This window comes from Polyodon spathula, chromosome 4, assembly GCF_017654505.1.
Source record: "Polyodon spathula isolate WHYD16114869_AA chromosome 4, ASM1765450v1, whole genome shotgun sequence".
In the NCBI taxonomy this organism is placed as follows: Eukaryota; Metazoa; Chordata; class Actinopteri; order Acipenseriformes; family Polyodontidae; genus Polyodon; species Polyodon spathula.
In genome coordinates this window covers 39,986,693-40,004,844 of record NC_054537.1, presented here as the reverse complement: position 1 = coordinate 40,004,844, position 18,152 = coordinate 39,986,693, and the positions used below count along the sequence as shown (strand labels likewise).

General features: G+C 36.3%; 1 protein-coding gene across 4 annotated transcripts in view; it reads right to left on the bottom strand.

Annotated features, from left to right (window-relative positions):
* The window catches only part of LOC121314531 (serine/threonine-protein kinase MAK-like), a 36,624-nt gene extending 22,675 nt beyond the window's left edge, over positions 1 to 13,949 (bottom strand). For all 4 annotated transcript variants that reach the window (XM_041247914.1, XM_041247916.1, XM_041247913.1 and 1 more), the window contains exons 1-3: positions 13,866 to 13,949; positions 10,869 to 11,197; positions 4,655 to 4,709 (exon numbers count right to left, since the gene is read on the bottom strand). In XM_041247914.1, the coding sequence (XP_041103848.1) occupies positions 4,655 to 4,709; positions 10,869 to 10,969 (156 nt within the window). In that variant the 5' untranslated portion in view covers positions 10,970 to 11,197; positions 13,866 to 13,949. The remainder of the gene's footprint in view (positions 1 to 4,654; positions 4,710 to 10,868; positions 11,198 to 13,865) is intronic.
* Positions 13,950 to 18,152: the final 4,203 nt, after the last annotated feature.

The window sequence follows — 18,152 nt, the reverse complement described above, 5'->3', positions numbered from 1 at the left end:
GTGTGGAGCCCCATATTAGCAGAGTGAAGTGTGTACAATTGAGGGTCAACTGTCGTCACCTAGTGCCACCTAGTTGAATGTGTATAATGTTACACATAATGTTTTTGTTATGTAGTACAACATATTCTTATGTTTGACAAACAATGTAAATCGCCATGTTTAAAGATCTCTGCTAAATTACTAAATAATAAAACAGGTTTTTAAAGTTGCCTTACTCGACAATTGATTAACATGAGATAGCATTATAGTTAGGGTTTCTGGTTTCGGTGTTTCCGTCCGACTTTTCTCCTCTCCTTTTGACATCAATTGATCCCTATTCAGACATTAGTGATTATTCTTAATTACAATACAAAATGTGTTATTTGTATATTTTGTTTACCGTCACTTTTTTTTTAAAATTTAACATTGCTAAATAATCCTTCAAACTACCACATTTTTGTCTGTTTATTACTTTATTAATTCACGTGCAGTTGAACCACAACTACAATCCCGTTCTCCACTCACCGAACACACAATCCCGAGTGTGTGAAAACATGCTGCTTTTATGCAGCTGTACCGAGACTCGATTGCTAATCAATCATTCAACTGTAGTCTCGGTACAAATGCACGTGAATTAATAAAGTGCAATTCCCCGTGCTCACATATTATTACTTTTTACTTGCACGTGAAGTGCTGTGCAATCCTCGTGCCTAAATATAAATTTTAAACACTTGTGTTACACAGACCCGTTTATATCCCGTGTACCAATGACTATACACCAACATTAACACACAACACAAAATACACACAGGGGCAGGCACTTTGCCACAATTAATAACTTAATGTGATATATTGTAAGGTGTCTGCATTGTTCCAGTTTGAGGCTGTGATTGTATGTGGGTGTGTGTATATGATCAAGGTACCAGCTACTTCAGAGCCTGCTTGCTGCTGCTGGTATGTGAAGAGACAGGCGGTGTCATATTTCAATTGGCTGCTAGTCAAGTTAAGGCAGTGAGAGTTTTATTGTGTTTTATGCTTAGAGACAAAGACATTTACTTTCTGACTTCTGTTTATTATTTGTGTACTTAATAAAACACTACTATGATTAAACATTCCTTGCGTCTGCACGTGAATGTGCGTTCATAGTAAATCCTCGATCTTCATAACACATCAATTAAATATTATTAATAAAAGAACTAATCAATTATTCAATTGTTCCTACAGGTTTAAGTGCAAAGGCCTCATCTGCCACCACGATGTATATGGCACCTTACTATTTGCCCTGGCAGGTATTCTGGAGGCGGAAGGTTTAACCGATTGCTCTGAAGAGCTGAACTGAGACCACATTTGGCACAAACCCCATCATCACTCATTCTCCCATTTGTTCCAACATCAACATATTTTAGCTCAGCATCCACAAAGTAACTGAAGTAGTGAGAGCGTGAATGTGAGCCCTTGTAATTGAAGTAGCGAGAGCCTGAATGTGGTGGGGGCTCAATAATTACATGTTTGCCATCCAAGGCCCCAGTGCATTGTGGAAAGGTCTATATGTCTTTACAGTCTGAGGATACAGACACCCACTCTCGTTGAGTTTGTGGAGTTCTGAGGTATTCTTCCATAAGCCCACTTTACAATGCCTGACATGTTTCCAAACAGCCTTGCTGACTGCATTTCCGCTGACATGGAACACATATTCCAGAGACTGGAATGAGACTGCAACAATGCAGACAGTTGCAAACTTTCTTTATTCTTCCATTTCTACTTTTACCAACTGTTAAGTTTTTAAAAGTTGTCATAACAACTGTAAAACAGATTTAGTAACCCCAAACTTACCTTACCTTATCATTGGTTCATCTCTTAAGTTTCCTGAAAAAGTTGCCATTGGAAGTTGCCTAGTGTTACGTAGAAGTTGAAGCAACTTGGTTGCCACCAACTCTTTTGATGCAACAATTGCCAGGAAAAGTTGCCTCGTGACACACTGGCTTTATGTCTGTTCTTGCACTGACACATTCAACTTGTTGACATAGCTAGTGCCAGTTTAATATATAAAATGCTTTCATCAAATAAATTGGATCCAACTTTGATCCAGTTTATTTAACCATGAAAATGGTGAATCCAACTTGGATCCGATTTCTTTGTGAAAACACATCTTTAGACATTAGGGTCTTCTACTGTTTATTTTTTGCTACACTATAGCATAGTTGACTCAATTAATGTTATCTTAATTTGCATGTTGTACTGTTTTTATTTATGAAGCCTTTCAGGAAAGCCAGGAACTAATACAATTTCTATGTTGTCAAGTTGTAAGAAGACTTAACAGAATTTGTTGTTTGTTATGTGGCTTCCACATGAGATCACATTCTTTGCACACATGTTTGGTTAGGATCTATTGCTTAAAGTGAAAAATTAACTAGCCTTGACATTATTTCAAATAAAGTGTCAATAATACAATGTTCTGTATAGTATAGTGTGGTCAATTATTAACTCCAAGCCACAGGATTTTTGTGTGGAACACAAAACAAATTGAAAATCTACAATCATTTTTTTATTAAACAATTTGTGAAGTTGACATTCATTTCCAGGACATTTAGTGGAAAATGAAAAAGAAAAGTAAGATACTGAAGCTTAGACTTTTGCAGGTTTTATTTTTAAAAAAAATTGTTTAGGGTTAATCCATTAGCATTCCCCTTTTAATTTCTTTGTGACAGCAAAGTAGGAGGCAGATCTAGGGAGATATAGGGAAGCTGTACCTGTGTACACTGTACAACTAGTATTTATTAAATGTATCAAAATAGTTCACTAAAAATGTAATAATTCTTAAATCTCAATTTGCATGTTGTACTGTTTTTATTTATAAAGCTTTTCAGGAAAGCCAGGAACTAATATTTACAACTTATGTTGTCAAGTTGTAACGAGACTATATTAACAGTATTTGCTTGCTATGTGGATTCCACATGAGGAGATCACACTATTTGAACATCTGTTTGGTTAGGATCTATTGCTTTAAGTGAAAAATGAACTAGCTGTGACATTATTTCAAATAAAGTGTCAAAAATACAATGTTATGTATTAGTGTACTAATTTATTAACTCCAAAGCCACAGGCTTTTTGTAACGGGTGACTTATTGTCAGTCTTTTGTAAGTTTCAGGGGCCCAACTTGCTATAGTCACCCAGAATACCCTAGATATGATAGATTAGAGTAAGTGCTGGGGTTACAAAAAATAGTGTTATACGTCCTCAAGTATTGCTACAACTGTTTAAGTAATGCACCTGTAATTTTTTTCATTGTTAAGACAACTTTTTACACTTCTGAATTCAAAGTCAAATCAGTGCACTAGAGCGGACATTTTTAAAAGAGCTTTAAAACCGACTATAAAAAAGTGTAAAAAGTTGTCAGAATGTTACAATGAAGAGAAACACTACACATGCATTATTCAAACAGTTGTAGCAACACCATATTTTTAGAACCCCCACACGTACTCTTTAAAGAAGGAAAACAAACGTACATATCTTTGATAATCCAAGCTCTAATAATGACACATGTTATTCTAGTAAATACATTTTCTTTGCTTTTTAAACACTAAGCTTTCTATTCATAATTTGTTTTGGATTATCTTTTTTTTTCTCCTGTTAAGTTGGTAGTAATCTAAACAAATGTAATCAAACAGAAATCAGCTTTCCATACCAGGGAAAGGAATACTTAATTTGAGAATTATTTATTAACTCTGATTACACTTCTTATCAAAAGCTAAACTCAGAATCCCAGCAACAGTGCTTCCAGCAAAGCAAAGTTCTAAATACAAACTGTAAATACTTATCTACTGGTTCAGACAATTCATTCATTTAGCAGATGGTTTCTCAGAAATTGAGTTCATAAATACGGTGCTGATGTGTTATTGAAGTAAAATAACATTTTTGAAGCAGTGACGGTTCTAAAATCCAAAATTTGAAATAGAAATGTAGAATAAAAGGAGGAATTAATAAAAGCAAACTAAATAAAAAAAAGGTATCAAAAATGACCACAGTAGAACAAACATACTGTATTCCTTCGAATTTAGACACACTTTTTAAAGTGTTTTTTGCTTCTCAAAAATAGCCTGCATCTTAAATTCGAGCACAGTAGTGATGCATGTATTAAAATTGGCAACAAGACATCACTGCCCGAATACACAAACAACATAACTGACTGCCAAGAAAAGACGAACCAAAACGTTACTGCCTGATCTCGAATCAATTATATACAGGCAGCCATTTTCAAAGAAGCGTCATTAGCTTAATGAGGAATTCAAAGAGAAGCTTTTACAATTTCAGCATTTAACAAACAGTAGCAGCTTGGGCAGATCGGAACTGCTGATCAGACCCTTGTGTTTTTCAATTTGCCAAGCAATACCACAGTTTACAAATTGGTCAAAAAACAGGTGAATAATCATGACTGGAAATGTGAACTGTGTAATGCTCTGTGTGATGGCAGGCAGACGCAAGCTTCCTCCATATGTGAAATTGAGGTTCTGCCTTTGTAAATACATATTTATTTGATGCTTTATTTCTTCCTCAAATTGAGGGTGGGAAATTTGGGCATCTTAAATTCGAAGGAATATGGCGTATCACACAAATCAACTAAAATTAAGCTACGGTTAAATAATTATTTAAATAAAAATGAAAAACAATCATTACCTTCACTTCTCTCAGGTTCATGCACTCTTCCCAAGAGTAAAACTTCCTTTTCATTCTATAAAAAAAAAAAAAACAAACTTTGTTAAACAAAATCAAGTTACAAACACATGAAAATCACACAATCTATGCTGTGTGATACTGTGACAGAGATCGAATGACGCTTGGTGTTAGATCTCCTTCCTGACCTGTGAGGGCACTAGAAAGAAGGAACAGAGCAACCTTAAGCAAATGGCAAGACAATTTATTCCGTAGGGTAGGTGGAAGTTGGCCATTTAGGAAGGGGGCAGAGCTACGGCACCCAAGCTCACTGACCCGGATGGTAGATGGCGTGGCATCTGAGGATTGGAGGAGCGGATGCGCTCGTTAACCTAGAGGTCATGGGCGAGGGTATAAATAGGGAGCGTAGCTTCAGTGATCTGTTCCTTTGTAGACAGTTAGCAATGACCTAGAAGGAGCCCATAACTTGTGAGTAAACCGTGAGTGTTCTGGGTGTTCGTCTGTCTTATAACACTGTTTGTTTGTGTTGTTTGTCTTCAAGAGTACTAGCACGATCCGGAGCTGTAGCCGCAGGCCAGCATTAAAACCAGGACATCACTCACTTTTCACTTCGGAACCGTCTTTGCACCAAGAGCACGCACTGAAAGAACTGTGTCTTTCTTTGTGTGGGTGAGAAAAGATGGGATTTTTGGTTACAGGTCAAACCCATGGGATTTTACAAAGCAGGAGTGATACACTTCCATCGTTGTTATTGTTTGCAGGTTCTGCCATAAAGCTCTGGACAGTATAATCATTAATAAACACCCTTGCACCTATAAATCATTTGTCTGTGTGATTACTCCTCTGCACTCACCTGGAGATATTCACCACTTTGCCACATATACACACATACACACTGAACTGGAGACTCGCCCCACAGGCTCACTCGGGTTCTTTTTCCTTCTTAAAAACACAACTCCACACACAGGATTCAAAAGAAGCTGCGCTGACTTGCACTTTTAATTACAGAAAATAAAGAAAAACAAAACGCCTAGCTCGTACTAGAGCACTAACTGAACACGAACCTAAACTATACAACAGGACAGCTAAGCTGTTTATACTTCAGAAGAACTGTTACTGTGTAGAATAGTTGTGCAGTTGGTAAAAATTACCAATTGTTTTCTGTACAGAGAAACAGCCTAGCTGTCCTCTCCTAGATAGGGACTGGTGATTAGTAAGTACTCCTTGTTGGAGTAGGTTTTTCTTTGTTTATTTTTGTTTTGCCACTGTATAAACGTATGCTATGGCGTTTCACTGCAACGCCTGTGTTTTGCAAATTTCCTACGAGGGGTTGCCTTGGCCATTCGTCACTCTACCACATACGGTGGCAGCTGTGGGACTGTGCCCCCTATAGTTTGGGAGTATTGCAGTTAAAAAAAAACAAACAAAAAAAAAAACGCTGAGTTTGGAAGAACCGGTAAAAGCCACAGTGGCTTTACAGCAACAGATGGTGGTACAGGAGGTGCGGCCCAACAGGAGGCAACCCAAGCACTCCAACAGCGACACCAACATCAATTTGCAGCCGAGCAAGAAGTCACACAGAAGCTGCTGGCTCACCTGGTAAAGGGTCAGAGTGAATGACAAGCACTGGACCAGCATCTCACTATGGCAGAAGCAATCTGACCCGTGAGTAACCCGATGAGACCCAGCCATGTACTACAGAAGATGATGCCGGGAGATGACTTCGGGGCCTACTAGCTGCTCTCTGAGAGTCATGACCAAAACCACAGTGGGCAGGTACGGTTGCACCATTCCATATTGAAGATGCTCAGAAAGCCTATTACAATCTCAAGTCCAATGCTACCAAGGATTATGATCGACTAAAGGCTGAAATTCTGGCAAGGGCAGGAGTAACCTTGTGATTATTGTGCAATAAGCAGTATGGTAAGTGTGGCTGTAGGAAGTAATGCGTACAAAGTAAATGGGAAGGTGGTACTAGCTCTCATTTATTCGGGAACTCCTACAACTTTGGTTTCCCTATTGTATGTGAAATCAAACAATTTGAACCACAAGCTCAAAACTGGTATCACGTGTATACATGGTGATGTGAAATATCATCCCACAGTCATAGTGCAGATTGAGATACAGGGAGAAAGTACACAAGTTAAAAGTGGGAGTGGTCACACACATGCCGCACGCCATGATACTGGGAAGGGACTTGCCAGATTTTGACCATCTGTTCAAACCAGCAGGAGAATTGGGTAAACCTGACCAAATTGTACCCAGGAGTGAAACTGACTCCACAGTTAGCTTAGGAGAGGTGTTCCCATTTAATAACCCAGGATTTTTTGTATTTTCTTTTAAAAGAACGAAATCTCGCAGAGAACATAGAGCTGATAAACATAGAGGGTGCCCCATAGGTCAAACTAAAGTTTTAGTAGGGGAACAAAAAAAGAAACAGGAAAGAGGTTGGTGTACAGTGTAGCGAAGAAGATCTCGTGCAGGAAACTGGGGAACAGACACTCTGTGAGGGTGAAGATTCCAGACAAGTCCTATTAGATAAGTGGACGTTACCAGGTTCACAGTTTGCAAGGGATCAATTTAATGACCCCACTTTAGCAAATGTAAGGGAAGGAGTGGTAGAAATTAATGTGACAGCAGTCGAAGGGAGAAACAAGGGGGAGGGCAATTTTTATATTGTAAAAATGACCTCTATCAGGTGACTAAAATTGATGGGGTTGAAGTGGAACAGTTGTTCGTTCCTCAGAGTCATAGGCTTACTTTCATGAGGCTTGCACACAGCCATCTGTTTGGTGCCCATCTTGGCAAAGACAAAACAATACGGGTGCTGAAAAGGTTATTTTGGTTAGATCTGTACAAAGAAATACAAACAGATGGTCTAGTTGAGCAGTTTAACCACACCCTAAAAAGCATGCGAGGAAGGGTAGCAGATAAGGACGGAAAAAACTAGGACACATTACTGCCATACTTTGTTGGCAGTTGTTGTAAATATCTTAAACTTAAGGATAAATATGGGCCCTGCACTATCAGAACAGCAGAAGGAAGCACAGGACATGATAACCAGGAATAAGGATGTGTTTAATACATTGCCAGGGAATGGAGTCAGCATGACGTGGTAACAGCCTCGGGTACTGGAGGCTAAAAGAGCCGCGGTCAAGGAAGAACTAGAGAGGATTCTGAAGTTAGGGATAATAGAGGAATCTAATAGTGAGTGGACCAGACCAATGGTGTAGTCAAACCGCAGGTCAGGAAAGTCGAGGCCATCAAAAGTTGGCCTAAACCGGTGTCAAAGAAACAAGTCAGAGCATTTTTGGGTATAGTCAGGTATTACAGACAGTTTGTTCCCAAGTTTACCTCATTGTGGCACCTCTGACAGAACTAACCAGGGCAAGGGCACCGAATATGGTTAAATGGGGGGACTCAGAAGATCAGGCATTTAACATTTTGAGGAATGCTTTATGTATTGACCCTGTTCTAATTGTACTTAATTTTAAAAAGCGGTTTATCCTACAAACAGATGCGTCAAAAATTGGCCTGGGGGCAGTACTGTCGCAGGTTATTGAAGGGCAAGAGCACCCAATAGTGTATCTGAATAAAAAATTGATACCCAGGGAACAAAGGTATGCTACGGTTGAGAAAGAGTGTCTCGGCATAAAATGGGCAGTAAAAGCGCTCAGGTATTACTTGTTGGGCAGATTATTTACTTTAGTAACAGACCATGTACCCTTACAGTGGATGAAGGTGAACAAAGAAAAGAATGCAAGAGTAACTCTGTGGTTTTTGTGTAAAAATGCAAAACTAGACTTGCCCAAATAATTGGCATAGGCAAAACTACATTGATGTTGAAGTTTTGGACGCAACTAAATTAATGGCATGGGCCAACCAGATTCGGCCAGCATCAATGCTGAAGCGTTGGACAAAGCTAGATCCGCCCAGGCTAGCCCTGAAATTCAGCGAAAACTGTTGAAAAAATGGGTTTCGCCCAGTTGTCTTTCAAGTTGTGGGCCAATCTACATTCACCTGATTGGACGCAGGCGAGTTCCAAAAAAAGTGGTAACTTCAGGATTTGCCCAGAAGTCCTTTGTGAAACTAGATTGGCCTGGGCAAATCTAGACTCTCCAGACCACCGGGTTTCACCCTTAACATATATAATTTTAGTCAAAACACAAATAAACCATGCCTGAAAAATCCAGCAACAATTTTCAACAATTCCATTGAACTTAGTTTAGAATATGACACTTTTTAAAGTATAATATCCTCTGTACTGTACAAAGGAGAATTACTTTCAAATTAGAGTGACATGGTTTGCTTAGATTGTGGATGTTGTCTAACACTGACCAGGTTATCATTTGTTTCCTATACTGCATGTACCAGAAGTGTATACTAATTAGTGGCTTGAAACATCAGTAGTTTGTACTTACTTGAATACAGAATAAATTCCCACCATAGCACTGAGTGTAGTTCTAAGACTTGCAGTCCTTTATCGGAGTCAGTTACACTACATCCACAGTATTGTATGACTGAAAATAATATGCAACTGTATGTTCACCTTTTACACTCTTGCTTTTATTATGTGACTGGGGAAGACATTTTTGCTGCTACTGTCCCTGGAGGCAAAATCAACATTATCTCAAAAACAATCTTGCAACTTTCTGGGGCTAGATTTATTACTTTACAGACAGTTTCAGTTTGTACGAGTGCCTTTCAGCCACAATAACAACTGGACTGGGGTCAACCTTATTTACAAGCTACAGTGCTGTATTTCCACAATACGACACAAGCCAAATTGCCTGTTTTCATGTAAAGTAATCACCCTAATAACATACAAGCTTAGGTAGTGTATAACGGATATTTAATTCAAAGTGTACCATGACAGCGGTGGCCTAGAAGTTGTCAAAATGAATCACTTTCTATGTTCACTAAGAACATCTGGAAGGGTTCCAAAAAGTTTAAATTACACATTTGGACTTACACTACTGGTACTAGTGAAATATCTGTAGTAACTAACCTTTTTTTAAAGTTATTATTTAATTTACATTTTTGCACAGCATGGCAGCAACACTACACTGTAAGCATTCACTGTTTTTTTTTTTCCATCAAAGGTACTATTTTGCACAACAACCTTTCATTTAAAAACAGTGCCAGGAAAACTCTGCATTATTTACAATCATTGATGGAAACCATATCTATTCCAGGGTATTCTATAGCACAGTGAATGAATGTGTAAAGAATTTCAGTCTATAGACCATGAAATGCACTGTGTAATTAGCTCAGAAGGCTGCAAGAATATGTAGGTATATTAACTTACAAATAAAGTACCTAAATGTATTTGGTACAATTATTGTTTTGACTAATTATAGATTTAGTTAATATCCCTATTAGTGACTCCTTATTATTCATGCAAATTACTGATAGCTCTTCTGATTTGTCTTCATCATATTACATAATACAGTAGTCCACTATTACAAAACACAAAGGCTGTCTTTACATATATCAAACTGGTATGTTAATATAATGTATTTATATTTGCTGAATTGCTTAACATGCTATAATAAGGAAATAACATGGTTTCCATGGCAAAAAGGTATTTAGAAAGCAACTTCAGAAACCATAATTACGGTTTTCAGACATCAAGCAACCTTGATCATTCCCATTCCTTATAAACTTCTATGAACGCAAAATAATTGCATTGGCTGACCCCAGGAGTTAATTTGTAAAAAAAAAAAAAAAAAAAAAAAAGGTACCAGATCTTAAACCTAAAAGAAAGGGATAACATGTTTGTTTCTAGACTTAATGTAGTGAGTTGATTTTGTTCCTGTGCCTTATTGTTGGTGTTGGTAGCTGCATGCCGATCTTTGCCTAGCCATGTTTTTACATAATCTTAAAGTTTAAACAATACCAGTCGCGGACGACTAATCTTATGAACAGGCTCAACAACACTGTTGTTGTTGAGAGCGCTAATTTTTAGGAGTTTTGCTATTTTGGAATTCCTGGTTTTACATATGGTTCATCATTTGAAAACTGCAAAAAAAATATGGGTAAAAAAATCTGGGATCAGGTGCAATCTGGCACAAATTAACCCCTGGTTCAAACTATTTTGAATAATGCCATTTGAAGTTATGAACCATGAAAAAGGCATTTTTTACAACTGGTTTAAATTACATATTACATAAAAAATTGCACAACAAGAAGTAATAAGTAATGGTCACACACATACCTTTTGATAGCAACTAACTCTCCAGACTCATTGCTTTTTCCCATTAGAACACTACCATATGTTCCATCTCCCAGTTGTTTCAGAGTTGTGTATCGATTCATTTTTCAACACAAAAAAGTTATCAATATAAAAATAAGTGAAATGTCTTTTTGTCCTTTTTTTCCAAAAAAAAGCTACCATTCACAGGTGTCATAAAATAAATGGTGTTGTTACAATAGGTATAATGTTGACAAGTGAATCATCCCCAAGCTGAGGAAACTTTTTCTCCCAGTTATAGTATCCAGAGACTAGGAAGATCGAGTGAAGAATCTCTTTCCATTGTCAATCTCCTACCAAATGAAAAAGAGCAAAAACTGTTACAACAAGACCTGTTACATAATTAACATAGAATAAAATATTATAAAATGGCCAAAAGATTTAGTTAAAAGCAACAACGGTAACCTGTAACCCCTTTACTTAAAATTATATGCAATCAATTTTAAAAGACACAAACAGTAAAATAGTTGCTTTGATTTATGTACAACACACAATTAGCAGTCTTTTTAATTAGCTCAAATTAACAATACACAAATAATACACTATTTTTTTTTTTTGAAGAATCCCCTGATCACCAATTGTTGCCAAAAACAAACAAAATAATCTCTCCCACATAAACCACAAACAAATAGTGGGAAACGTTTTGGAAGGGTAGTAAAAATAATGGCATTATTAGGAAAACACACTCAATTTAGTTATCAATCCAGAAAACAAACTAATGGTGAACACTAGTGAAACTAATCATGGACGCCTAATTTAACCTAGGTGATCCTACTGTGTAAGTAGTATACAGTTTTTTTTTTTCTTATTTGTGTAATTAGTGCCGTCTCCCATTCATAAGAAAATGCTTATAACAAATTTAAATACAAAGGCTTGTTTAAAACAAGACTATGACGTACTATAAGCAATGTATCTGTTGTGTATTCCTGCAGCAACAATATATGAAATGATACTGGCATAAATATCTGAACCAGATTTGAAGAAAAATAAATAAATTGGGCTGTTTGTTTGATGAAAGAAATACAGTTTGATAAGGACCTACACTGTTAATTTTATTTAACAACTGTAGAACATTTTAATGCAATAATAACTATAATGTTTACATTCCTTGTCTAATACCACTTTTTTTAATGCATGGCAAATAAACAGAACATAATACAACCTTATGCTTAAGCATTTCAAGAGAACATTTCAACATTTTATTTGATCAATTCTGTCCCAGTGACATCACTAATGACAGCAGGAAGATTGTCCCTTATCTCAATTATCGCCAGTCTGGGTCGACGCATTATTGCTAAAAAACTATGTGTAAACCTTGCTAAAAATTATTCTAAAATGAGTAAGAAGAGCAATAACGAATATGTTACATTAAGTATTGCAGTTTAAAACCAGAGAAACATGACACAATGGCCTTGTATCTAATGTATCATCCATTTGTAAGACTGAGTAGTGTTTTAATTACTGCATTTAAGTGTGTCAGGTATACATACCACCGCCTTTACATCTGTGTTAATCTTGCTGGTGTTTTTCTCCCTTGGATGATTTATTGATCACCTTATTAATGTTACAAAACACAATAAAAATTACAGTGGAAAGAGGCTTAAATAATGCCAGGTTTACACATTTTAGGGTGCGGTATTTAGATTCACTACTGATCATTAAAATATATCCCTTTTATTGTGCACAATTTTATTTATTTATTTATTTATTTTTGATTACATGCTTGAATCAAATGTTACAACTTATTTTTTAAGTATTCTTAAAAGATTTGACATTTGTTAATGTACTAGTTCTTCCTTCTCTAGATCTATTTCAAGACAAGAAGGTTAAGGTTATTTTCTAACCCTTCATTTAACAAATTAGTAAGTCTTTTCACAAAAAAATACAATAATTAACATGTATGTCAAATTATGTAAATTAGAGAAGGAATTATCTTCATGCCATTATTTTTCAAATATTTGCTGAAACTATGAAACTAACAACTGACATACTATGGATGAACATAGCTACATGGTGTTAACTCCTTCCTTTAATGAAAGACGACGAAAAAATTTAATAATTGCTAACCAGCACTAATACCCTATGAGCTGTAATCGGCTTGGCCATGGTTTAGGGAGAATTAGAATTAACAGTGAGCTGAGGACAAATTATTTACACAAGGTCACTGCATACAGTACACTAACAAAAACACAGGAATGTTTATATTCATTTTGTGTTTAAATGTAATTCTAAATTGTGAAATGTGAAGTCCTATTAACTCACTTTTGAATAGGGAAAGTAAGTATGTTTTTGAGAGCTTTATGACAATAAATCTACTGATATCATATTATGCCTACAGACTTGGAGGTGTTATCTTTCCTTTTTCTTTTAACTGATACGTTTTTGTGATGATTACCAGAGGAAATTTAGAATGGGCTCACACTTACACACAACAATACAGTATAAATCCATAATTATTATTACTTTTAAATAACATAAAGCTACCTACCAGTACAAGCATTTCAAAAGCAGTCCGCATAAATCTGGTAAATGACTCACAGAAAATGCCCATTTAAATAAATACAAATAGAAAAAAAAATGAACCTACAATTAACAAATACAAAATAGTTTTATATTATTTAAATTTACAGTATGTTCCTCTTGCTCAGTTGTAACTCGATTGAATTAAATTACGATGATAACGAAATTTACACGAGTGTTTTTAATAATAATAATAATAATAATAATAATAATAATAATAATAATAATAATAATAATAATAATATGCACATATGTCATTATTCATGCTTTGTTTTGTTTTTTCCTGGAAAGCTGTTTGTTCAGACAGGTCACTATTTTGTCACATACTACCTACACATCCTGCCAGTAGAACAGCGCTGTTGTATCAAATCTATCTTTTTTTTTTTTTCTTAGAATTCCAGCTATTAGATTATTTTTATATAATTTATATTGCACGCTTACCTTTCAGCTTTATTAACTCGTGTCAATGCCTGTATACTGCAGCTCTTAATTATTGTGTGTTACACTTCCCCGTTTCTAATTGCTGTGACTCTCTCCTTGACAACGGGGCACTCCTCCACAGATGGGCAACGGTATTTCAGACTTATCGCGCTGCCTTGTGGGATAACTGTAAACACGGAAGAAGTTTAGTGAAAACGCGGCCAAACATAGAATACAGTATACTTGACACAGGGGCGAGATTTTGATTATATTTTAAATATATAGTACATAAAAAATATTGGAAGTTGGCAAACGTGACGGTTAGCAAATAACGGCAGAACACTGTACCTAGTCTATTTTTAAATGTTCTTAACATAACTTGACTAGTATCAGTCAAACAACAAAAAATTTCGTCCCGAAAAATATAAAATATTCTGCAATCGTTAGAAATAACCGGCTATATATATATATATATATATATATATATATATTATATATATATACTATATAGATATATATATTATAAGATGCTTTACATGTCTGGGGAGTTTTGGTGTATAATTTTAGTTTTATAATACAATTTTCTTTATAGTATCTAGTTTTAGCTTTTTAATATACTGTACAAGGGCATAGCTAGGTATAGATTTTTACTGAGGTAAAAATCACATTTTTGTCAAAACAAAAAACGAATTTTTGTTAACTCATTTTAGCCAGTGACCCACCTTTGGATGATGTTTGAAATTTCTTCACCCATAGAACTTATAAATATGATAATAGTTTTGAATAGGTTTATACCTTCATTGAGACATAGGTTTGGTTCACTGCTACTGAAGCCTTGTGTTGCTACTGCTAGGACTGGTAAGACTGGTAAGATTGCTAATGCTAGTGCTAAGACTGATAGGTCTGCTGGGACTATAATGCCACGATTAAGTACACTGATTTAGAAGGCTTTACTTTAAATATAGGCTTTACTGGAAATGCTGTAACACTTCCGCATGGGACACCTCCTTGTCTCTGTGGGCATATGTCAGGACAAGGCCATTCAGTCTATTTTCACACAGACTGCTGCGAGACCAATCAAACATATTGAAACGATGCACTCAGTTAAAATCTTTGTGTGTCATGAACCACAATATTAACCTAGCTATGCCTGAACCTTTTTTCTCTTATAGTGTTGCAATTTCTTATGAAATGACAGTAAATAATGTAAGAAATCACGGAATCAGAATAAAACTGAATGGAATAGCTAAATACACATGGCCCATTAGCCAGTAGACTGTATTGTAATGCTATAAACGTATGGCAGGTAGGCCAATACTTGGACACTGCATCAGTGTGCAGTTAAAGTGATGAGAACTAAATAAACCCATATAAATAAAGCTGTCGCCAAATAGTTAATTTATGGCTAGAATTACCTCCAGTTCTTCTAGCCCACCACACTGGGGCTGTCGCACAAAAATGCAGTACATGAAAAAAAAACTAACCGCTATAAATCGTTATATTTGGGAGGGAGAAGGGTTTGCTGTTGCTCAGGAAAAATGTATCAATGTATCGGCACTGAAAACAATATTAATATACAAATAAAACCACAGAACATTCTTACCTAGAGTTGGCTTTTGAAAGAAAGATTGGTTTCTTCCTTTCACCTTTGAGTATGTACAGTACTGAACCTTCCACTAAATAACGGGTGGGTATTGGGACTGAGGATCTGTATTGCAATACTGAAGATAATATTGCGATATATTGAGATACATATTGGAATTCAACGCCGAATGATGCTGATGTTGATTTTTTGCTACCAAAATAAATCTACACATAAACTGTGCTTTTTGAAATTTTTGTGGAATGTAAAGTATTAGAATGTAATATGACACATTAAACTCTCATATGAAATGCCCAGTAACAAATTTGTGCATGTGCTCCCAATTTGAAAAGTAGTAAAACAGTTCTGGGTTGAAAGCTAATTAAAAATCACTAAAAACATAGATTTTTAAATTTATTTTTTAAATTTTTATTATAAATAATTTTATTTTCATGTTATATTAAACATGTTTTTCCAAAATGCATGCTGTGACTGTGGCCATAAACATGGGTTTAAAGCTACTTTATATATCGGTCAGAGACCTGGGGTTTGGAATAAATGACTGATCTTGCTTTTAAGATTTCATATTATTACAAAAGCATAAATAAGTGCTATATTTATTTTAAAACCCCCAAAAAACTGGTAAGCAATGTTATAAACTTTTATATTTAATTCTGGAGCTACACGTGACGTAAATAGGGAAACTAACCAATGAGAAGCGAACATGTCTGTGTGGCGTGAAGTTTAAATACCCCTGCTGTCAAATTTGTATACAGCCTGAGATCAGAGTAATGTTATGAAGAAATAGAAAATAAAAAAAATAAATATAAAAAATGTTGATTATGCTACTCTAAAATGAAAGTGAGCACATTATTTAAAAAAAAAAAAAGATATTGTTTTACTTTTTTAAAAAATTGTCGTCGCCAATGGTTTTTACCCCAGTTTTCCTCCCAATTTGAATGCCCAATTATTATTTTTATCCCTGTTCACCACTGCAATGACCCCCCCCCCCCCCCCCCCCCCCCCCCCCCCCCCCCCCCCCCCCCCCCCCAACCCCCCCCCCCCCCCCCCCCGCAACTATGGAAACAGACTGAAACACGCGCCCTCTGAAACGTGTTCCTGTAAATCCTTCATTTTTCGCACTGCGGATCCACAGCAAAGCCACCAGATCTATAGTGACAGAGGACAACACAGATCTGAATGGCTCCACTGTAGACCCGCAGGCGCCCTGTCAGCCACAGGAGTCGCTGATGCGTGGTGAACCGTGGATTGCCATGCCGACCTAAGACCTCCCTATCCAGGCGGCACTCGGCCAATTGTGCGCCACCCCCTAGGAACCCCCGGTCACTGTTGGCAATGACAGAGCGCCTTTACTGGATGCGTCACTCGGGAACACATTTTTTAATTTATTTTTAGTACTCAGTTATTATTTAAGGTAGTGCAAATACCCACAACATTGTATACCGCTAGGATACTGAAGCCTGAAGGCTGCCAGACCACAGAAGGAATTCTGAGCAAACCATTACTTGTGGAATATTTCTTAATGTATCCATTTGCTAATAGCAATAGAAGCCTCAAGAGTTACATGGCACAAGGTGGGCCTTACCAGACTGTAAAGCCCTCTTCATGTTCTATTGTTTAGAGCTCTTCACAACATCAAAAAGAGATAACAGAAAAATTGCCTGCTTTCTAAGAAGCATTCATGCAAGCCAAAAAAAATACAGTAGACTAGATTTTGATATTGGTAGAGACATTTGATATTGTTGATTGATAGAGAGTTCAGTGGCTAATTTTGCTCACAGCTTTTGTGCTTCTAAGGTTCTGCAGCTGCTTTCCAACTTGACCAGCAGAGGGAGATTCTGGGTATCTAGTCAACACATTTTTTGCTTAGAACTGAGAACCCAGATTCTTTAAAGGAGGCTTGCTAGGTTAAAGGAAATTCTTGAAAAGCTTGTCTTAAAATTGGAGAAAGCATACACATGTTTACTTTGTACACTGTTGTGTTAGGAGGCTGTTGCATTACAGTTATGTAGCTCACAAGAAGACTGTGACTAAAGAGACTGTGAATACCCACAATTACCTTTTTGGTATTATATTGGTATATACAAATGATGACAAAGGGGCCTGTTTTTCATTTGTTGCTCCTGACCATGACTCACCTTAGTGTTTAGATCAATTATGACACTAAGCCAAGTTAAAGTGTTTTTTGTTTGTTTGTAACTAATGGCACTGGAGTTAGACTATACTGGATTGATTCAGAATGAGGACTGGATATTTGTACCCTAGGGCATTTGCATTGTTTTTCTGTATACAACCAACAAATGTTAGTGGACTGAACTCTTCACTGTGTCTTGCAGGTAGCACTCTTGGAATGTTTAACACAAGTTAAAAATGTGTACAAAAACAGTGTTTAAGCTACTGTTATTTCTATACAAACAACATAAAGATTTATCAACCACACCAACAAACAAAGACAAAAAGTGAGTGCAAGCGGCATCTAGTGATCTTCCACAAAATTATTTTTTTTTGCGGCTGTGTGTGTGTGTATGTGTATATATATATATATACACAGTGGCTTGCAAAAGTATTCAGACCTCCGACCAATTCTCTCATTATTGAATTACAAATGGTGCATTGAAATTTCGTTCTGTTCAATATTTTATTTTAAAACACTCAAACTCTAAATCAATTATTGTAAGGTGACATTGGTTTTATGTTGGGAAATA